Source organism: Sphaerodactylus townsendi, linkage group LG10 (genome assembly GCF_021028975.2).
Source record: "Sphaerodactylus townsendi isolate TG3544 linkage group LG10, MPM_Stown_v2.3, whole genome shotgun sequence".
In the NCBI taxonomy this organism is placed as follows: domain Eukaryota; kingdom Metazoa; phylum Chordata; class Lepidosauria; order Squamata; family Sphaerodactylidae; genus Sphaerodactylus; species Sphaerodactylus townsendi.
In genome coordinates, this window is record NC_059434.1 from 48,282,684 (window position 1) to 48,306,016 (window position 23,333).

General features: G+C 38.9%; 1 protein-coding gene across 2 annotated transcripts in view; it reads left to right on the forward strand.

Moving 5' to 3' along the window:
* Positions 1-246: 246 nt before the first annotated feature.
* The window catches only part of TTC29 (tetratricopeptide repeat domain 29), a 143,087-nt gene continuing 120,000 nt past the window's right edge, over positions 247-23,333 (forward strand). For both annotated transcript variants that reach the window (XM_048508830.1, XM_048508831.1), the window contains exons 1-5: positions 247-391; positions 762-809; positions 5,254-5,298; positions 8,871-8,965; positions 11,264-11,347. In XM_048508830.1, the coding sequence (XP_048364787.1) occupies positions 8,877-8,965; positions 11,264-11,347 (173 nt within the window). In that variant the 5' untranslated portion in view covers positions 247-391; positions 762-809; positions 5,254-5,298; positions 8,871-8,876. The remainder of the gene's footprint in view (positions 392-761; positions 810-5,253; positions 5,299-8,870; positions 8,966-11,263; positions 11,348-23,333) is intronic.

A 23,333-nucleotide genomic window follows, 5' to 3' on the forward strand; every position in this document is an offset into this window, starting at 1 on the left:
GAGGGAGGATGCTCCCCGAGCGATAGGCGAAGAAGGGCGTGGGTTGGGCGGAGCGGCCGCCTTGGCAGCTTCGCTGTCTGGTTTCTATGGCGACGCCTGGGCGTCCTTTCTTCTCAGGGCCCTTTTCCTGAGCCCTGGCAGGGAAAGGGCGCCCTCGGAGGCGGACGGTCTGATGCGGGTAGAGTCGCCTCTTCCGGGGGGGCTGGCGAGGGAAGTGGTGGGACGGGTGATCCCCTGCCTCTCTGGGCTAAGACCCCGTTGCTGAACGAAGCAGCCCCCTGGTGCATGCAGGAAACTCCTCGATTCCTCTCGCGGGTCAATCAGCGAGTGGCACTCCGCTCTCTCCATCGCTGTGTCGAAGAGGCAGGCGCGTGCAGTGATTTACTCGGAAGTAAGCCCCATTGCTTCGTATGTCCCGAGAAGGCATGTCCTTTGCGCTCTTGAAAGTGCCACGAGAATGTTGCTGTTGTCACTTATTCCCCAGTCCGTTTGCAGAAGGGGTGGCAGCCGGAGGAAGAGATACTGGGTGGGGGGGGGGGAGAGGGTGGCCGGCTGCCATATACGGGGCCCGTCCATCGGCGTGGTTTAGAATTAGCCGCCAGCCCGGTTGAAATAAGAAAAGGCTCTTTCAGCCCCGTTCTTTGCAGGCACTTCCGCCTCTGCGTTTATGCAGCGCTTTCAAGCTGGTGGGCGGCTTCTGTAGCGAGATTTCTGCAGCGTCTTTCTTCCCCGCAACCTGTTTGTTTGTTTGTTTGTTTCAGTTCCTGAGAGCTGGGAAAAGAGCTGCGAGACGGAACAGCACGAAAGAGGTAAGAATGCAGGACAGTTACCCTTCAGGATTGGGCATTTCGTCTTCCCGTGGACTGTTTGAAAAGCCTGTCTCTGGCCCTTTCCACACATGCAGAATAATGCCCTTTCAATCCACTTAGCAGCTGGATTTTACTGTGCGAAATAGCAAACTCCACTTGCAAACAATCGTGAAAGTGGATTGAAAGGGCATTATTCTGCATGTGCGGAAGGGGCCTCTGTTCAAAGAGTTTGTCCTGGATCCTAGACGTGGATTGTTTCCATCCACTGAAGAAGAGGAGAGCCCCCTGTATGTAATAGTCCATGAAATGTACAAAATGCTTTCATCGTCCATCAATTGCCAGGTTGGATTGCCAGAGTGTTTCTCTGCTCCTGGTTCATTCAGCAGAGAACACAGCAGATCAAGTCAGACACATTTAAACTCTGCAAGGAACCTTTGCCAGTTGTCAAAAAATGCTTCACTATAATGGGAGTGGACCCTCTGAAATGTATAACAGCAGCAGTGAAGAATTGGGGTAATCAATAGAAGTTGTGTGTTCATGAACACAGTTCAAGAAAACTTTTTTTAATGGGTAAGGGAAATGAAAACACAACTACTGTCTCTGAGCAGGTGCTTCATCAGAATCCTGTAGTAGTCTAGTATTTGCAACAGCAAACAAAATACTTCTCCCCTGTAAGGCTGAATTCAAAAAGGAGGAGCCAATCAGATTTATTGTGGCATAAGATTTGTGGGCTTGAACCCCCTTCATTAGGTACCTCTGATTAAGTGGTCTGTAGTTCACAAAATGGTTATGCCACAATAAGACTGCTAGACTTTAAGGCGTTACAAGAATCAATTTGCATTAGCTGTTATGGCTTAGCTGAGTTACCACAACTAATCCTCTGAGTTAACACAAAGTAACCCTCTTTGTATGTATTTGGGTTGGTGGAGGAGGTTGCATGGTATAGTCTGGTCTTGGAAGTTAAGCAGGATTGGAACTAGGGAGACCATAAGGAAAGGTTCTGCACAGAAGAAGAAGAAGAGTTGGATTTATATCCCCCCTTTGTGTCCTGCAAGGAGACTCAAAGGGACTTACAAACTCCTTTCCCTTCCCCCCTCACAACAAACACCCTGTGAGGTAGGTGGGGCTGAGAGAGCTCAGAAGAACTGTGAGTAGCCCAAGGTCACCCAGATGGTGTGTGTTGGAGTGTACAGGCTAATCTGAATTCCCCAGATAAGCCTCCACAGCTCAGATGGCAGAGTGGGGAATCAAAGCCAGTTCCTCCAGATTAGAGTACATCTGCTCTTAACCACTACACCACTGCGTAGGCAATGGCAATGGCAAACCACCTCTGCTTCCCAGTTTCCTTGAAAAGTTGCTGGGGTTGTCATAAGTCAGTCTCAACTTGATGCTGCTTTATACACACATTTTGTGTTGGAAGAGGTGCCATGGTAGTTCACCAACACAATACCTCAACATATGTGACAAAAGGGGAATATAAAAAAACCTGTGAATAGGAAATCAAACGATGAAATAAGGAATACATAAAAATATTTTTGGAAAAAATATGGCAAAAATAGATTATTTGCTTTTTCCAAAATGCACAAACTTGAGAAGTCACATTTCTCCTAGGTATAAAACATTTTTCTGGAAAATTTGGATGAAATATCAAGCTTTGTTTCTGAGAGAGTTCAAACATCTCGAGTTTACTTTTATATTTTGTATTATTTACTTTTTTAGTGGCAGTGGTTTCTAATTATAGAGCTTTACTGAATAATATGAGGAAAACAATAAGAGTTTTTTGGAATACTATATGGTTGATAACTTGAATTAAGTGAAGGATTATCAGAATAATAATTAAAAAACAGTAGTTGGCTTGAAAAGCTTCTGCTTCTGTTAGTTAGCCAGTTGTGCACTTGGTCACAAATTTACTCACTTCTACAAGAATAGCAATGTGGTATCTTTTACCACCTAGAAGTTGCTGTTCAGGTAGGAATCTTTGATTAATCATGTACATTCACTGAATCTAGTTTGAGATGGGTAGCCTGCAGTAGAAGAGCAAAATTCAAGTCAAGTAGTACCTTAAAACACTAACAGGATTCATAGAATATCAGTTTTTGAGAGTCAGGGCCCCTTCCGCACATTCAGAATAATGCACTTCCAAACCACTTTCACAATTGTTTACAAATGGATTTTGCTATTCCGCACCGTCAAATCCAGCTGCAAAGTGCATTGAAAGTGGATTAAAAGGACATTATTCTGCATGTGCAGAAGGGGCCAAAGCTCCCTTTGCCACGTGTAAGGAAATTTTGACAAACTTAAACCCTGGAAATCGTGTAAATCTTTAAAGTGTTACTGGAATTTTCTTGCTATTCCATGAATCTGCCTGCCTAAAAGTCAGTTTTTAGTAATGTTATGCTTTAGTGTAAATTCAGTATGATACACATAGTATGTCCAGCCCTGTTCAAATGACTGACAAAGTTTCTGTGGGGGGTGATGAGCATCTGCATTAAATGCAGTGTAGAAATCCTCTTGGAGCAGTGTGTTCTCCATTCAGTTGTGCAACAAGGGGCGCAAGGGGGCTGTAACCCAGGTGTCACTTGGGCAGGTTATGTGGGAGGCATTTTGCCAAGTACCACCTCAACTGCGCCCTGCCCAAACTCCACATGGAGTTCGGGAGCATGGGTGCAGTAGAACACTGAACTGGCTAGTGTGACCTCATTCCCTCAACTCCACATGGAGTTCAGAGCAGGGGGGCTGTTTGATCCTGGACTTGTCTTGGCTAGGTCCAACTTTAAACTGCAAGCTTTGAGCCAACAATTTAAAGCTCAAGCCATACTGAGCCCAGTGTGGCCAGCTCCAGCTTTATACTGTTGACTCCACCTCCTAAGCACTACCTGATGGAGCGGGGGGGGGGGGGGCAGAGCCAACAGTATACAGCTGGAGCCAGCAGAGCATATCTAGGCAAAATGGAGACCGGGGACAAAACCTAAGTTTGGCGTCCCTGCCCTTCCCCACCCCCGCGTATGGGCGGCCACCCTCCCACCACGATCAAACAATATTTTTTTGCACCAGGTCATTTCAAAGTCACCATCACATAATAGAACATGCCCCAACTCACAAATCTGAACACAGCAATAGTCCAAGTCATGTGAGGACCCTGCGAAGTGAGTCACAGGTTGCAAAGCAAGGTGGCACATGTAGACAACAGCAGCTGTCTAAAAGAAACTATAGAGAAAAGAGATTTCTGAAGACAGCAGGCATGGAGGGACCCAAAGAAAGAGTCCATAAGAGCATTCACAGGAAACAAAGTTAATCACCTTGGGAACCCCAATTTATGTTCTCTTAGCAATCATAAAGGGTATAATTTAAAGATGCAATGCATATATTTTAAATACTCTCAGAAACAACCCTGCAGAACAGCCAGGCAGGCAGCTCTCTGAGAAAGAAAACCCTTCAACATTTAGCTACCCAGGTGCACTGTCGCAATCCGACGGTCAACCCCAAGAATAAAGTGTTTCTTACCTGCAGAAGACGACGACCAGGCACTGGCAGCATGAGGCAGCCAACTTCCATCGCTGATGTAAGTTGAGGCTTGCAGCTTGCTTGAATTAGAGGCTTGAATGGTTCAGTCTGTGGGGGATGTTTTGGCACCCCCTACATGACTGGAATGGTTGCGCCTGGGGACATGGGACACCCCATGTCCCTAGGCAAATATGCCTCTGGGAGCCAGTCAGCTAGACTGCTCAGTTAGATCCTGGGCTCAGCAAGGCTTGATTTGAACTTTAAACTGCAGGGTTGAAACCTAAAGTTTAAAGTTGGACATGGCCAAGCAAAGCACAGCATTGTGCAGGCCCCCTGCTCTGAACTTCATGTGGAGTTCAGGGTGGGGCAAGCCTGTACAGTGGAACCTCGGTTTTCGCCACTAATTTGTCCGACAACAGGCAGTGAAAACCAAAAATGGTGTACTCCGAGGTATGCCATTTGTGCATGCACAATGCTTTTTGTGCATGCGCTATGCCGTTTGTGCATGTACAACACAAACGGTGCACTGGAGATATTCAAAAGTCGCCTCGTAAGCTGATGGAAGCCGAGGCGACCGCTGATCTCCGAGGTGACCAAACGGCCAGGAGCGACTGGCGAAGACCGAAACCGTTGATCTCCAAAAGCAATGAAGACTGAGGTTTGACTGTACTGGCTGGCTCAGCATTCAACTGTGCCCCTGCTCTCAAACTCCATTCGGAGCTTGGGGGACAGTGCAGTTGGGGGGGGGGGTGCCAGCAATGTGACCCTTAGATGACCTGCTCAAGTGGCACCTGAGGTGGGACGAGGCATTATTCTAGTCCCAGGTGATGTTTTATCAAAGTCATCCTAATGGCAGGCATTTTAACAGTGTTTGCATGTTGGAGAATTTAAATAAATGGCTTTAGTTTATTTTTGAAGAACATAATTTGTTTCTTTTCAGGCATTTTAGAAACACAAGTGTCAGAGAGTTGCATCTTGGGAAGCTGTAAGTGTCGATCATCTTGGGTTTATTATAAACTCAGTCTTTGAATAACATCTGCTAAGAAGTTTCTAAGAGCTGATGGCAGCAGCCAGTTGCTCTTATTTGTTTGTTTGTTTGTTTGTTTATTTATTTGATTTGTTATACTGCCCACCCCCGAAGGGCTCTTAACCTATATGTGACCATCACAGTACAAAACATATGTTTGTGCAGTGGGTATGGCTGAAAATCATTCCAAGTTCATAGTTTTAATTTGTTTTAATTTTAAGAAGTCAGTTTTAATTTGATCTATGTAGCACATGCAACAAAGACATGTCTTGCACTTTACTATGAAAGTGCAAGACATGTCTTTGTTGCATGTGCTACATAGATCAAATTAAAACTGACTTCTTCAGGTGACTTCATTTTATGTCCTTGCTTTCTGATCTGTATGTGGAATCAATGAAAGTGCTTTCAATTCAGTTGAGTTTTTCTTATTGCAACCCCATTGATGGCATTATACTGTTGCTGATCAAAGTATCCACAGTATTAACAACAAATCCAGATTTTTTCCCTACTTTGTTAGTACACAGAAGACCTATTTGTATAAGTTATTCTTTGTTCAATTACAGATAGCAAGCTTGATGCAAAAGAAGTATGATTATAATGACCTTTTTTGGTTGTAGTTCAGATTAGGCCCAGATTTATTAGTTTAAGCTTGGTCCCATTTCAGCTGTCAAGGGTGGAGCGGGAGGGAACTGCGCCCGGGGCACGCATGCGCCCCTGCCATGCCCCTGCCTGCCCCCACCCCGTCCTGGAACACTACACCACGCCCCCAAAACACCTTTGCCACGCTTCCGTAGGGACTGCGCTTGGCTACTCCAAGGGGGCATGCACCCACCTTCCCCCGCAGGGGCTACACTACTGCAGGCTCTTGTTCTGAGCCCCAAATTCCAGCGATATCTTTGAAAACACCGTAAGACCTGTGTCAAATCTCTCATGAGCTCCCCTGTTCTGTTTTCTCAAAATTTACTGGGCAGTGCAGCAGTAATGAGAAGGGCTGGTACAGAAGACTTAATTAGGTCCTGGAACTGTGCAGGAATTGTGACCTGGGTACCAGTTAATGGAAACTGTAATTGTTCAGATTTCCTCGGTTCTTCATAGGGCTTATTGAAGACTTCATCAGCAACAGTCCTTTTTGGCAAAAGCAGGAGTTTAACTGGGAAGGGGAAGCCATGGGAAGGGCTGTAGGATTGTAGACAGGGCCAAGCCAGTTACAAGCTGGACTTTCCAGGGAGTTGGCTCAGCTCATAGTTGGGTTAATAGTTCCAAACAGGAGAAGCTCATATTCCAAATTCTCCTGTTCTAAACTCTCTCAGCATCCATCACTAGGTTTGATGTAACAGAGGATACTTTTATCCGTTATTTGTCTGCTGCAGTTGGCACTGTATTGTATCAATTTTCTGTACTTGTGTTCCTAGCAATATCTCTAACAATTAGAGAACCCTCTCTCCAGTTTTCCAGTGCTGTGTTTCTGCTTCCATTAAAAGTTCTTGCCTTGAGGCCTGCCAGCAGGGCTTACAATACCTGCATTAAACCAAATTTAAAAATAAGGGTGCTCCTGCTGCTAACACTCTCAGATCACAGTCATGTAAAATGGAGGAAGTGGCAGCTGTAACTTTAATGGTGGGAAAAGTAAGCTCAGTACGTGGGGAAAAGAACACAGTGCTGTGTGACAAAGTCCCATTAGCATTTATGAACTTCAAAATGACAAGCTAGACTGCTTTGTCCTTGGGTTTTTTTCCTGCTTAAAAGAAATAAAACTCATACTCTTATAAGACTAATTATAGTATTAAGTTGCTATCCTGTTGTCATAGCAACTCTTCAACTTTTCGGTAACTTATCGTTCACTATAGCTATTGATATTATAGAGTTAATAATAATATACAAACCCATTTCATAAATAAGCCTCAGTTTTAATATTGGCTAATACAAGTATTTAAGCTTGGTTTTCATGGGAAAAAATAGTATTAGAAATTACCTGCAAATCTTTGATTATTAAAAGTGCATGAAGAACACAGTAAAAAAAAATTAAGTCAGAATCAAATTCGTTTGAATGTACCTTCTAGCATTGCTATGCTTTGTTTACTCCTTTAGACATATATTTTTGTCATAGACTTAAATATTAATTTTAACTGCTTCTTTACAAAACATTAGTTTTCTTGAATCCCTGTGTGATAACTCTTTTGAGCATTATTTTTGAGCCCAGTGAATATAACCGAGTTTAGTATTACGTCTGCAAATACTTCAGAGTCACCTAATTTTCAAAAGTGGGAAACTGTGCATCCACAGTCTTTGATCAAACAAAGATAATGCTTCACCAGTCTGGTATGGGATGGTCCAAGAGATGTAAAGCAAACCTTGGCAATTGTAGTCGTCATGCCACCAGGTGCAAAGAAAATAATAAGTCCTTCATTATGTATTTTCCTTTGGCATTAAAGAAATAGAAAGGAAACAAGGATGTGAAAATTAAAGGAAAAAAATAGTTTTGATTCTTCCGTATTTGCTGGTTTCACTTTTCTTTCACCATACTTGGTAGTAAAAGAATAATCAGAGCAGCATAGAAACTGCAAATTTCAAACAAAAAGCACCTATAGCAGAAAGGGGAGCAAAAAACACTACAGGGCAATTGACCTCATTGAGGAGTTTACAGTTGGAGGAGATTCTAAAACCTAGTTTTACCAGTTTCTTCTTCTTCTCTAGATCAGTTTACCCTTATTTTTAGGACTAGTTAAGATATATTGTGGTTAAATTTAGTTCAGTAAGATATATTGTGGGAATATTTTTTTCAGTGATCTTCATTTCAGAACATGTTGATTCATTCAAGACTTGGCCAGTAGTTTTAGATGACCGCAACAGATAATCTGTTAAGTAAATGCATAGTCATAGGCCCTTTTCACATGGGTCATATACAGCGCCCTAGGGACGGCAAAAACGCCGTCCCTAGGGAGCTGTTCGCATGGGGGGCGCAGCTGCTTTGCAGCCGCACCGCCCTCGCTCCTCCCCAGCAGTGCGAAGCCGCCATTTTCCCAGCGAGGTTTTTGGAAAATGGCGGCTTCCAGGCTTGAAGGCGCCATCCCTCCCCCTTTCCCGATTGACTTACCTTCCCTGCGACCGTCCGGCGCATGGCCGAGGCCTGGGGACATGCCCCCCCTTCCCTGCGACTCCAGAGTGGGGCATGTCTCCTGGCCTCAGCGACACGCCGGACAGTCGCAGGGAAGATATGTTGATCAGGTGACGGCGCTCCATGGCGCCGTCTTCCCTGTCGTTACAGGGACCGTTCGTGCAAACAGTCCCGGGGGGATTGGGTCAGCGTCATGTACGCCGACCCAACCCCTAGCGTGGCCGTGCGGAAGCAGCCAAAATAATATAAAGTTGCACTAGTGGGAATTTACTACAGGAGATGTCCAAAGTAGTCAGTTTCCTGGCATCTAAAAATGTTGCAGATTTCTTTGAGGCAAGGCCTCGAAACTACACTTGAACTATCTAAAAGATGTATCTGACAGGAATCATAAACTATTCTGTATTAATTTATTTAGTTCAAAATGAGCATATTTCCTCCTGTGCCAATACAAAGTCCCCGAGAGCATCTAGATGTGGAAGAGACTAGATGTCCTTCACCAGCCCTTGCAAGGTATGTATAGCTTGTGTTTCTCTTCCTTCTAATACATTTAATAATGGTTTTTAAAAACAGGAATACATTTTGTCAAGTTTTGTCAAATTATTTGCAATAGAAAGCTTACCTCATAAGAATTATAGTTGTGTTTAATATGCAAAACAGATATACACTGTTTTTCAGGGGAGGGGGTTCTTTTAGCATAAAATTAAAAATATTTAAAAGGTTGTCATTTTTAAATGAGAAGCTGCATTGTAAAGACATAAATAGTATATTTAGTCTTAAAATGTCGTACCCTTTCTCTGTATATTTCTCAGAAAGGTATACCTCAGGCCTTTCTAAATGATCAAAGCATGTCTCAACTACACTTTATTTACTGTCCTCCTGTATCTGTGATCCAAAAAAGATAGTTATGATGTGTCTTGTGCAAACTGATGCATGTAAATATGCTACCTCCATTTGTCTGTTTTTAACAATGAAGCCTGATTCAGTGCCTCCAAAGAATTAAAAATAAATAAAACAAAAATCTTAATTAAATCTTCATGTAGTGTGAGCAAATACATGTTTATTTTCAGTTGTTGCTCACAATTTCTATTTTGTGTGCAATTTTTTTATTTCCAGTAAAAATTGTGTGTACATTTGTATACATTATACGAGGAAATGGAATACCAGCAGATTGTCATTTGTCATAGTTTTAGTATATCTTGATCTATGTCAATGTAATTGAAATATATATGTCTATATGAATGAACTGAACTTCCATTCTCTTAAAATCAGACCCAGAAAACAGTTTGTGACATAATTATCTCAGTGAGATAAGACCATTACTAATTATCAGTTTCTCAGAGATCAGTGAAATAACCAGAATGTTTTAAAAAATCAGTTCATTCCAGTTTACTGTTTAACCCTATCTTACCTAACTGTAACTATATATCCTAACTATCTCCTCTTTCATATTAGAGTTAGGATACCAACAATATCAGTCTATACTAAAAAGTAACCAGAACTCTGCAGTTTTTTTACTTGACTAACATTTATTAATCATATAGGTGTTTTAAACCCTGTAATCTTATTCTTAATTATAATGTGCCAAACCTCAATTAGCCATTGGTATCTTTTCCCCTCCATACTTGCGTTAACACCATTCTGGTTGCCATAAATCATTGTTTATCAGTGCCACATTTTCTGATAAACATCTCCTGTAATCAGGTTATGCAAGTAAAGTCAGTTCAAAAGTATATCCTATTATATTCGTAATTTCTTTGTGAACTAAAGTTCAAAATTTCAAAACTAAATTACAATTTTTCCATAAATGTAACAAATTTTATCACATTTTAACACCTATTTGCTTGTCCTGAAATTTTAGCCAAAGTAACCAGCATTAGATGGAAGCAAATGAACATTTTTAAGCAATTTTTCTTTATACATACATTTAAAGACACTCCAGATATTCCTCTCAGTAATTTTTCACATTGCTGTAATGGAAAAGAAATTCAGAAAATGTCTGTTTTGGAAATTTTGGGTGTTTATGGTGTTAATTACTGGTGTTAATTAACCTAAAAAACAATATGTGAATCCATACTGAATTGTTTTCAAAGTTGACATTTTACCAGAGATCTTAGGTCTTTATCTGTTAGCATCCCTTGACTTTCCTTGAAGGAGTTTATTATTGAAATATGCCCTTAATGTGTATAGTTTAGAACTCTGCATTGAAGTGTCAATGCATTTGTGATTGTGATTGTTTAAAAACTAAATATTTTATAATGAAGCTAACAATGAAATCATATTAATTCGCAACAAGATACTTTACTAATTGTTGCTTGTTTGTGCCAGCAGCACACACAGTACATGCTGTATTGTTTTGTTGCTGTTTTTGAATTGTGTACCTTTGTAAAAACTAAATATAACTTGAGTAAGTTATTCTGATGCCAGTGTATTAAGGCTTTATCCATTCAAGCGACTCACAAGTGGGATGATCACACTTGAGTTAAAAGTTTAAAGAAAAAGAAGAGATGCACATCTGTTCCCTAATCCCTTTAGAACATGGATTGGGGTATATACACTGACGGTGGAACATCATAAATCTTCTGCTAAAGCCTCGTGTACTTTTCACAAACATTAAAGATTTGGAATATCAACAGACCAAAAAGTTAAAATGATACTTGTACCATCTTTACAAAATGTGTTTGATAAAATACCTTGTCAATATTTTAATATTTATCTGTCTTTGCTTGGCAAAGATTAATACATAATACATGTGGCGGATTTTAACATTAAATCACCTCACAGTTCTTTAATTTTTTAATTTAAATTTAGGATGCATTTGATCAAAGGCAAAGGTGCCATGGATCGTTATTTGGGCATGCATATCAAAGGACTGTCAAAACAAGAGGCTGCTGCGTAAGTAAGGTCTTTCTGAGGCAGTTTTATGCTGTAAGTTTATTGTTTTCTTTGTTTCTAGCCCTATTCTTTGAAATCTGAAGTTCCTCAGAAAATTGCCTGAGGAACATGGCACTTAAAAATTAAAAATGATATGAAATAATTATGCTTCACTGCTACTTATCTTGCATATATCAAAGCATTTAGTTCAATGCCTGTGTTAATTCTCTCTCTTACTGAAGTATTGTAACATTTACAACATTTAATTGTTTGTCAGTAATTAAAATTATCTGCTTTTCTATCAGTTTTTGAAAGCTTCTAATTTAAGGCTGAAATACTACTTACAGAAGAAATGTAAAGATTTACAACAATGACATTTTAATGCACATTTGCTCTATGTAAGTCACTGTCTGGTCTAGAGAAAGTACTGTTCCATATGATGTTATACAAAATGTTGTGTGCTGAGCATTTTTATAAACACATTTGAGGTTCAGGGTCATTGGAACTGATCTCAACTCTTGTTCAGTGATTGTTACTTTGAAGATCAATGCCCTAGTTGCAAGCGGTGCTTGGCACAATTTGCTTCATACAAAGTGTGTTGAAATGGTGTCTGAATTCTTTGCTCAAACACGTACTCTTGGATCAGGGTTATTATCTGAATGTCCTCTCTGAACATTCTTTCTCTGTAACAGTAGTCCTCTTTCTTAAGCGATTCAAAACATGTGCACATTCATTGACCAAATGTCCCTATCAGTAGTTTCATCTTTCAGGTAAGACAGATTTTTAAAAGGTTACTATTGAAAGCACGAAAACTAACACAAACACTCATTTGAGGTAACCCATTATATGATCTCATTTTGAAGTTCCATTTCTCTACCTGATGCCTGAGGTTATCAGGTTTTGTGATCTGGTCAGGATTTCTATGAATCCTTACAGGTTTGTAGTCTTGTTTGCTTAGCTTCTATGGAAGGCAGCTTATTTGAGATTTTGATCATTTCGATCCATCCATTAGGAACTCTGTGTCTGTCTCTTTTTTCTTCTTTTCTGTTAAGGAATTCTCTGTTGCATTTCCAAATGATTCACTCTGGTCACGATTCCACTAGGATCATAGCAGAAGGCACAGGCCAAAGTTGTTAGACTGGGGAAAAGTAGATTACTTAATACCTAAAGAAAGTGTCTTGCACCTTTAATAGAGGCTCAGTGAGTGGAAATGAGCAGCAAGTTGTTTTTGGACAGAGGTAAATAGCATTATCTGGTAAATAATATCACATTAATCCACTGTTAAAGGAACAAAAAAAAAATTCTCTCCTCCAGACAGTTAGTAACCCTACAAAAAGTGTCTTTTAAAACATTCAGTGATAAATCAGTAAATTGTTGAGGGATAGACTCTGGAACACACAGTACCATTCCTATAGATCACTCTTAAAGTAACAGAATAGTAGTAAATTCAGACACAAGGGCTGGGAACCAGTGCGATCTAGTGAACAGTACACATTCCTCCCCATTTTTCTTTTCAAAAAAAGGCAGTTTCAAAGGTGAAACTAAACTATTTGTCTCAGCTCATAATGTCTGTTTTCCTTTGTTCCAACTAACAGGAAAAAACCCTAGTCCATTTCTTTTACAGCTGATCAACAACATTAACCTGCATTGTGTGGAGTGGGGCAAAATGGGGAGTCAGCCCAATTTTTGTTTTTTGCACTAAACACACTCCTTATATGAAATGCATAGATAAGAGGAAATTAATGCAATTGTACAAAGCCCTCAAGGACTAATACCAATTATACTCAGGACCTTAATCAACTATGAAACTATTTTAATTTGCTGCATAAAAATAAACTTCATGAATAAACTGGGGAAATTGGGTGAATCTAGGAATATACAAAATCCAAAATCATTTTACATATAGCCCAAACACAGATATTGTTTTATTTATTTATCTCAAGAGACATGAGACAAAAGGAAGAACTTTGTCTTTATGTATCTTCACCATACATTAGTCTGAAAGTGCTGTCTAGTCTTTGCCAATTTAAAACAACTTTATAAAGTTTTCAAGGTAAGAAATGAACAGGAGTGATTCATCATTGCAAGCCTCTTCTCACCAATCTTGGATTGCTTTAGTGATCTCCTATCGAAGTACTACCAAGGGCTGGCCCTGCTTAACTTCTACATCTCACATGATTGGGCTAGCCTGGGCAGTCCAGATCAGGGTTCACTATGTATAAAGTGCTTGAAAATAATTAGCCTTTCATATTGAATGTCTACACATGTAGAACCCATTTCCAGAACTTTCCACCCCTTTATAGTGACATATTTAAAGTATTTTCCTACTCACCCCAGTTCACACATCTTCCTGCTACCCTGCACTATTTTTCATCACTATCCATTTCTTTGGAATACTTCAGCAGTGGCGTAGGAGGTTAAGAGCTCGTGTATCTAATCTGGAGGAACCGGGTTTGATTCCCAGCTCTGCCACCTGAGCTGTGGAGGCTTATCTGGGAAATTCAGATTAGCATGTACACTCCTACACACGCCAGCTGGGTGACCTTGGGCTAGTCACAGCTTCTCAGAGCTCTCTCAGCCCCACCTACCTCACAGGGTGTTTGTTGTGAGGGGGGAAGGGCAATGAGATTGTAAGCCCCTTTGAGTCTCCTGCAGGAGAGAAAGGGGGGATATAAATCCAAACTCCTCCTCCTCCTCCTCCTCTTCTTCTTCGTCTTCTTCTTCTTCTTCTTCTTCTTCTTCTTCTTCTTCTTCTTCTTCTTCTTCTTCTTCTTCTTCTTCTTCTTCTTCTTCTTCTTCTTCTTCTTCTGTTTTGCCAGCAGTGTTTACTGATATATGAAATTATAGGGATGGGAGCTTTTTTACTTAGCATCTGTGTCACAGATAGACCATATTTAAGCATAGATCTGTTAAAAAAATGATAATACTGAAACTAAAGTCCAACATGAAAAAGCAACATCAGTTAATTTTCATTATGACTATTTTATGTAATATGTAAAGCAATAACTAAGAAATTAGTTTTTCTGCTTCAGATATTTTTCTCGCGAGCCTGTTTTACTAATTTCCTTTATTGTTCATACATACCTTTATATTGAAATTGAAATTTTCTTCTATAGAAAAAATAATGTCATTTTTTGTAACAGAAAGCATGATCAATTACAGCTTCGTTTCTGTAAACTCCATTCTTATAAGGTTCTGCCAAAAGAAAAGTAGCACAAGTTATAGATAGTATTGGAAGATACAGTCTGTACTTTCTGCTAATGATTTCACAAATTTAATGTTGTTTCAATATGTATTCTATTCTGCCTGAATAATTCCTAATAATCTTTCTTTTTCTGACCAAGATCATGTATTTATTGAGCAACATTCAAAATGAGAATGTAATTCTTCAAGCATGTGTGTATGTGGGTAAGACTGAGTATGAATGTCTTTATGCATATCATTGTGCTTTCTGGATTTTGGCTTTGCGTAATATACAAATAAGTGTAATTAAGGAAAGACTGAATAATAGAATTGCATAGCAAATAAATAGTTTACCTTCCTGAAAAAGTTGCCCGTACGTTTAATACCAAAGACTTCTCTTGAAAAGGTTAAAAAGTTCTAATCAACTTCTGTACATTATGTAGAAGTTCCATTTTCTAAACTCTGCAAAAGAAAGTTTCATATTTAATGGGAAATCATGAATTATTCCATTTATTATCTACTTCCTCCTTTCAAAGACATGATCTGGATAAAAGGCGGGGTGAATAATTTCAAAAAATACAATACATTTTTAATGGGAAGGTGCAAACTACAGATTCTCATGACTATTAGCAAGTGTAGAGGAAACAGAATTTTACTTGCAAAAACTCATCAAATTCTTGCAAAGATAAAATACAAGACATACTTTAATAAAGAAGGACACTGAACTGAAGTTTTTCTTTTCATGTAGATTCTTGTTTTTGCCAAGTTGAGTCTTAGCTGTCTTCGAAATTTGTTATGTCTCAATAGTTTATAACAATGCATAGGAAAGACAAGTAAACAACTGTTATTTATTTGAGGTAATGACCAGTTTCTGTGGAAATATTCACTGTGTAAAATGTTACGAAATACAACTAGAATTTCCATTTGCCTCAGAACTTGTAGAGTGAATTTATAAAGTCATTCTTCGAACTCCACCATGTTGTGCAAATTTTCCTATGTATCTGTAAATTATAATTAAAAAGTAGAAACTTAAAATGACTTGTAACCATGTTCTTAATGTTTTTACTCTGTACAGCAGACTTGTAGGTCTTGATTTTGATTTTGTGGATAAAACAAAATCACAAATAATTTAAGATGCTTTCCCAAAATTAAAATTAGAGAGGAACTGTAGATTAGTTTTTCAAATAGACGTTAGGATACAATCATTGAGATACTTGTTTGTTTTAAACTGTTTTAAAGTAAAGTTCTAAGATGAAGTCTTTATTTAGAACCTATTTGCAAATTTGATTCTGAGATTAAATTTGAACCATGAGTTTCTTTACCACTACTGGTATTAAATTATTATAGTGTAGCCAAATAAATAAATAAAAATCAACAGCTACTGTTTCTGTGAATGAATTCTTATGTTGGATATGTTAGAGTCGTCATAGAAATGTCTCACACGTATGTTGTCCACTGCATTTCACTGGTATTCTTACTGTAATATTTCCAAAAAGAATTATCAGTGATTTCGGGCCCTGAATGAGATGACCAAGGCTGGCCTGATCACATCAGATCTTTGAAGGTAAGTAGGGTTGTTCCTGGTTAGTACTTGGATGGGAAACCACCCAGGAATTTCAGGATCACTATGCGAAGAAAGGCAATGGCAAGCCAACTTCGTTAGTCTCTTGCCTTGAAAACCATATCAGGTCACCATAGGTTGGCTTTGACTTGATAGCACTGCATACACACATGAATGTGTTTCTATATACATAGTATATAGTGTACCAGTTCATGATCCTATCTAAAGCATAAAGATTGGTTGGTCTTTAAGGTGCCACATGACTCTTAATTGATTTTCCTTTTTTGTCAAGTTGCTGTGCATTGTTAATGGAATACACTTTTAAAAAATCAGAATATTCAGCTACAGAAAAAATTGATTATCACTTCTGCTACAAAAACAGAAAAGAGATTGATTTTAGAGACCAGTATTTTCTTACAGTGTCAACCTTTTTCTCCCAACACTATATTTTTGAATTGGTTTAATGTTAACGTGTTCTATTATAAGCATTCCTTTACTAACCTTTCTTACAGACCTCACTTCTAAACACACTTACGTTAAGTTCTATTGATCAGTAACGTTTTTACTTATAATTAATTGTATCAAGTGCATGACAATAAAACAGATAGATACCTTACAAAACATGAATTTACATTTACCATTGGGACAATGTTTTAATTAATTTGCAATAATTTAATCAATGACCTCTGTAGGTAGTTTATAATTTATTTCTTCAGTTCCTACTGGTTTTATGGTTCTAAATAAAAGAAAGAAGCACATAACTATTTATTATGAATCTTTACTGACATGCTGTGAATGTACACTTGATTGCACAATTCAGTTAAATGTGCAGGTTTGCTAACGAAGGCAAGAGAGGAATACTTCTGCCAATGATAAAAGATGTATTACAAAGGGTTTCCTAGTCAGGTCTGGGTTCTGCTTTCCAACTTTGAGACTCTAAAATAAAATTCACAATCAGCCTATAACAATAAATTTCCGACTGTGAGGAAGCCAAACCTGGAGAGTAAGGCAAGTCAGAGTACTCAGGATCAGAAAGAAATTCCTCTCTGGTTCTGTTACTCAGAAACCAACGTTACTATATAAGGAAAATAGCCACCAATCAAATATTAAAAAGCTTTTGCTTCAAATCTTGTTGTTCTAAAAATGACTGTGAATGAAGTTGGACATTCCATTGGGAAGCACAGCAGAAACATAAGGTCCTCTACAGTAAGATCTTTAGCTGTTGTAAGGCTGTTTTTGTATTTCTGTTGGTTCTTCTTCAATATAGTCCAGTGGTGTAGCAGTGTTTGCCTATTGCAGTAAAACAAAACAGAAGTCCGGTGCATCTTAAAGACAAACAACATTAATTCTTTTATGAGCTTTCATGAGACAGGACTCATTGCTTCAGATGCAGTAGAAGAAAGATACCCCTTTACCTCAGTTTTACAGAAAAGTACACAAAAGGAGGGGAAAGGGAATACCTGATCAGAAAAGGGTTTAGTATAATAAATCAGATGAGATTCCCTGTCTGGAGACTGCAGTTGGGTAGTTTAATGGATTATGATAGTCACAGGTAGTCACTATGGTATTCATAGCTAGTCTCCACACTGAATAGTTGGTATAATTTATTAGAATTATTTAAATTTGTGATGTGATCTATAAAAATTCTAAAGGTTTATTGCAATTAAAATCTTTTAAAATTCTTACATTTTGGTTATAGCCACTCACTATACTAGTGCATTATTCCAGCAACTAACTTTGTAGGATGAGTTCTCTTATGATTCTGCATTGAGTGCAATTCATATCCTAGTGAAATCAGTAGAAAAATAATTAACAATGTTAGTGGTTGAGGTCAGTGGTAGGATCCAAAAAATTTAATAACAGGTTCCGATGGTGGTGGGATTCAAACAGTGGTGTCGCCGCACACACGCACCTCCAGTCCCTATTGGGCAGGGAGGTTGCTTTAGTAATCTCTTCTCGGCACTCAGAAAAAATTAGTAACCACTTCTAGAGAAGTGGTGAAAACTGGTTGGATCCCACCTCTGGTTGAGGTCATATCCAGTGCATTTGATTACATTGTGTAATTGAATGTGTTTGGGTTGCAGTTGTATCTCATTACAGTAGGCATTGCTTGAACATCAAAATTTGATTGCAGTATTTCTATATTTCCAGTAGATGCCCCCAGAGGCCATTTTACCTATTGGAATAGCTTTGTTTTAACATCAATTGAAGTGAATTTTGTTTCCTAAAACAATATAATGTTGATATGAAGACCAAGCAGCATGGTAAAAACAAACACTCTAAGTAAAAAAAAAATCTTACAGTTTGAAACTGAGCTATAGAAATGACAACGAAAAAGTCACAAATTACAAATATAGATCTTTTAACACCAGAGATTTTTAATTTTGATTGTTCATACATCATGAATGATTTTCTAGAATACTTTGGCAACCTTCACTTCCTGGCTGCAGATTCCAGATTATATTGATTTCTTTTAAAAAGTATACGTCCACTGGGTTAATGCAATATAAATTGCTCAGAAATGTATGTGAACATTGGATTATTCATGAATACCCTGTTAATATTCTAATAAAGTTGTTGCTGTTGTTGTTGGATTATTTATGTATTTTGAATTTTCGCTAAGCCTTTAAGAGGAATGAGGTTGTACTCAATACATATTTACAATATGAATTATTTTCTGAGCTATATATGAATATCTTTCATTCTATTCACTGGAATTTAATGATGTTAAATTTTAGTATCAGTAAAAGGTATTGATAATTTAAACAACTTAAATTGTGAATTTACTCCATACATTAGATGTACAGTTATAAAAAAATTGTTTTAACAATGTATAATGCCAGGGGCAGGTTATTTAATACATTACTTAGTAGGTTGCTTCATAGTTCCTGTTACTGTTCATAGATATTGTTACTGTTGTTGATATTGATGTTTACGACTATTGCCACTGTATTGTTATACACCATCCTGAGCCCTTTGGGGGAGGGTGGTATAGATATTGAAAATTCAATTCCATAGAAAGGTTATGTAACCTCAGCTTGTGGGTTCTGTGGGGCAGTACTTGGAATGAGTTGCAACAACAATTTTAAACAACAAAATGGTTTACTTTTCTTTACAATTAACACTTTTAAAACATCAACATTTAACGTTACAATTCAAGGTCCTGTTCAGGTTGCATTTCAAGTCCTTCTATTTACAGTCTACTGATATTGCCAAGTCCAAATTCTCCTTTGCAAGTTGGCTGGCTCCTGAAGACTCCAAGGGCTTGATGAACAGGTTGCAACATGATGAAGGTCTCCAGGAGAACTCTCACCCATTACAACCACAAAAGAAAACCCTGAAACAATAAACTCCAACATTTACAACATAGCAAAAACAACAACTACCTTCCCAGTAGTTCCCAACAATATTGAAATTACCTTAACAAGGTGTTAAGGGCTTATAGAAATCAAGGTCCGAGTCTGGTAGCCTTGTTCTTCTGCAAAAGAGCTCTTTCAGCCTCTCTGCTGCTCCGAGTCTCTACCCCTTACTGGGTCAATCCAGTCTGGGCCAACCCATTCTGGGCATGGGGGTTACATTCTCCCCCACTAAAATTCTGTCGTCCCGACAGTAATTGCAATGCAACTTTTGAAATCATTAAACAATGATTTCCCCAAAGATTCCTGTACTTGGAGGAACCACATTTGGTGCATCTGAATGCAGAACATTGTCTTTCCCTTAAGCTTAGCTGCACTGGCCGTTTGCAAAACTCTTTACAGCAATTGTTGCAATTCAGCCAAGCAGTTTGCAGAAGGGATGGGGGATTGCAACTGGAATCCCTTCCTTCATGCAACTTCCAAACAGTGTTTCAAATTAACACAGCAACATCTCTTGAACTTACATCACATAACAAAGCAATTGTATGGGGATCAAAACCCCAACTTGCTGCACACTTCCATTCAATTTATATTTGCAATCTCACTTCCAAGCCCCACGCTGGTTGGGCGCCATTTGTAACCTCAGCTTGTGGGTTCTGTGGAGCAGTACTTGGAATGAGTTGCAACAACAATTTTAAACAACAAAATGGTTTACTTTTCTTTACAATTAACACTTTTAAAACATCAACATTTAACGTTACAATTCAAGGTCCTGTTCAGGTTGCATTTCAAGTCCTTCTATTTACAGTCTACTGATATTGCCAAGTCCAAATTCTCCTTTGCAAGTTGGCTGGCTCCTGAAGACTCCAAGGGCTTGATGAACAGGTTGCAACATGATGAAGGTCTCCAGGAGAACTCTCACCCATTACAACCACAAAAGAAAACCCTGAAACAATAAACTCCAACATTTACAACATAGCAAAAACAACAACTACCTTCCCAGTAGTTCCCAACAATATTGAAATTACCTTAACAAGGTGTTAAGGGCTTATAGAAATCAAGGTCCGAGTCTGGTAGCCTTGTTCTTCTGCAAAAGAGCTCTTTCAGCCTCTCTGCTGCTCCGAGTCTCCACCCCTTACTGGGTCAACCCATTCTGGGCCAACCCATTCTGGGCATGGGGGTTACAGTTAGTTTATTGTTTATGAAATTCCTGTGTAACCCATGCTGTAGAGCAGGGATTTCTTATGTTGTACCTTAAGGCATTCCCAGGATGGTGGTGACATCTTTTGTGGTGCCCACCAAATGTTTTTAGGAAGTAGGTGGGGCCAGGGAGGGCTTTTGTCCAGCAAGGCTTCTAATTGACCATTTAAGATGTGATTGGTCATGCAGATTTTTTAAAAGGTTGCTTTGGCAGCAGCTGCCATCACAACCCAAGGTGTTACTAAAGTTAAACTATAGCAATCATTTTGTGGCTGGCTCTGCCTCCTGCAGCAGCCATTTTGTGACAACTATTTTGTTGCTGCGCCCTCCATCCATGTCAGAATTCCTAATGTGCCTGTGTGCTCAAAAAGGATGGGAACCCCTGCTATAGAGGGCCAGACTATTACCCATAATAATATGTATCCCCCCCAAAAAAAACACAAGTATCTTCAAGTTTTAAAGAGTTTTTCTTCAATCTCACTTTGGCCCCCAAAACATGGAGGGATTCCTGGGTAACTAAGAACAGTGTGACATGAGAGAATTCCAAACCGTTATCAATTTTTAGGTAGAGCCATCTCTAGTTTTCCAACCATTCCAACAGAAGATGGCAGTAAAGAAACCTAAATGAATATTGATGCCATGTTGGGAATCAGATATAATGCATGAACACGTTTGTTGCAGAACAAAATGTTCTTCATGTATGTTCTTAATGAAGTGGAATATTATTATGGTTTGAAGAATACAAACCACAACACTTGATATTACAATATTTTGTTTTTGAGATGCTTTAGCTATGCTAAACCAAATGGAAAGCATTTTTAAAACACTTTCCTCCGTATCTTATCCTCTTTTTCATGTTGTGCCAAGGCCTAGCCACTCCTCTTCTCCTTCCCGGAAGTGTGGGGGCAATTTTTCCACCACCACCCCATGTGACTGTCATGGAGGCACCCATGGCATTTGTCCCCGGATGTCCCCGAGCTGTTACGCCTATGGATGACAGTGCTGTTGGTCGACAGAGAAGCTACTTGAAGATTGTAGAGTCAGCCCATGTGGAAGGGATTACATCCCCTTTTAAGAGCTTGGGGGACTCTGAATCCTGGCCTATGGCCTGTGCTTGGAGATGTAGATCTCCCTAGTGGCATTATTCTAATATCTCTCTCTGTGTGTGTGTGTGTGTGTGTGTGTGTGTGTGTGTGTGTGTGAGAGAGAGAGAGAGAGAGAGAGAGAGAGAGAGAGAGAGAGAGATCCTCTTCTAATCCTTTATTTCTTTCAGTTGAAGTTCCATGGGCTTGGATCCAACAATGTTTTTGTGAATGAAAGAATTTTCATCCAGACTAGAGGATGACTTCCTTATCTTTGCCTTCCCACTACAGCCCTTAACAGGCAGCTTTTCCAGTGGCATTTTGGCCTGCAATGTGGAGAGGTGAAAAAGTCACTCTTTGATCCACCACACTAATTAATGTTTTTATATACAACTATATCTTTATTCTTGTAACATATATTTTTGCTTTTATATTTATACTTTTGTTCATGGATGTCTTCTGTGTTTCTATGTACTTTGAAATAAATATAAAATAAAAATTCGGTTTGTTCTTATTTTACTTATTTTGTCTCTCCTGTCTCTGTTTTAGTTTCTATTTCTCATTTTTCTCTTGTGTAATATGGTGATTCAGCTTTGGTCTGTCTTTTGTCCTTTTACTTCAGCTATGTCAAAATCTTAATTCAAACCTTTAATTATACCCGTGACAGCTCAATTAATTCTTACAGTGTCTAGATTTACGTGGATCATTATACTGTTCTTTGATGCAACCTTTTATATGAACCAAAGTCAAGATCCAGGGCCACTCTTGGACACTACTGAATCAAAATAAGTGTCCTAAGGTTGGGTTTGGTTTTTTTTACATCAAATCACAGATGATGTACTGCGACCCCATAGGGTTTTTAAGGCAAGAGACGTTTAAAGGTGGTTTGCCATTGCTTGCCTTCACATCACACCCCTAGCATTCTTTGAAGGTCTCCCATCCAACTACTTGCCAAGGTCGAGGCTGAGAGTGCGTGACTGACCCAAGGTCACCCAACAAATTCCCATGGCAGGGTGAAGATTTAAACGTGGGTCTCCCAGATCCTAATCTGACATCTTAATCACTATACCATGCTGGGTCTCATACTGAGTTATAAGGACCTTAAAACTAGAGATGACCTCTTTCTGGACCATTCTGAGAAGTATTCACTGAGTCAGTTTCTCTCACACTGATGAAGAAGAGGTAGACCTGTTGGGAACAATGCTTCCTCAATCTCTGTTCCCAAGAATGTTTCCTTGCCAGCATCCTGTGTTACTAAGAACTCTTCCATGAAAACTTACTTAGTTCTGCAGACTTCACCACCACATCAGTCGTTACAGGAATATTTTATTCCTCATTTAGTTAGAATTGAGACCAGCTCTCCTTCCTTTTAAATTAGGCACCTTATTTTTTTAAAAAAATGTTTATACATGATTCTTTGTGTCTTCCATTTCTATTAAGGATTTCTGCTACCCTTCTTGTTCTAGTAGTACTTTGCTCCCTGACAAATTTAAAATTTCATGCTGCCTCTTATTGGTATGTTTGCTATGATGAGTATGTTTATTTGCAAATATATAGAGAGATAATAGGAATTAAATTGAACACTCAAGAATATTTGGCCAATGTACCACTATGTGAAAATGGCC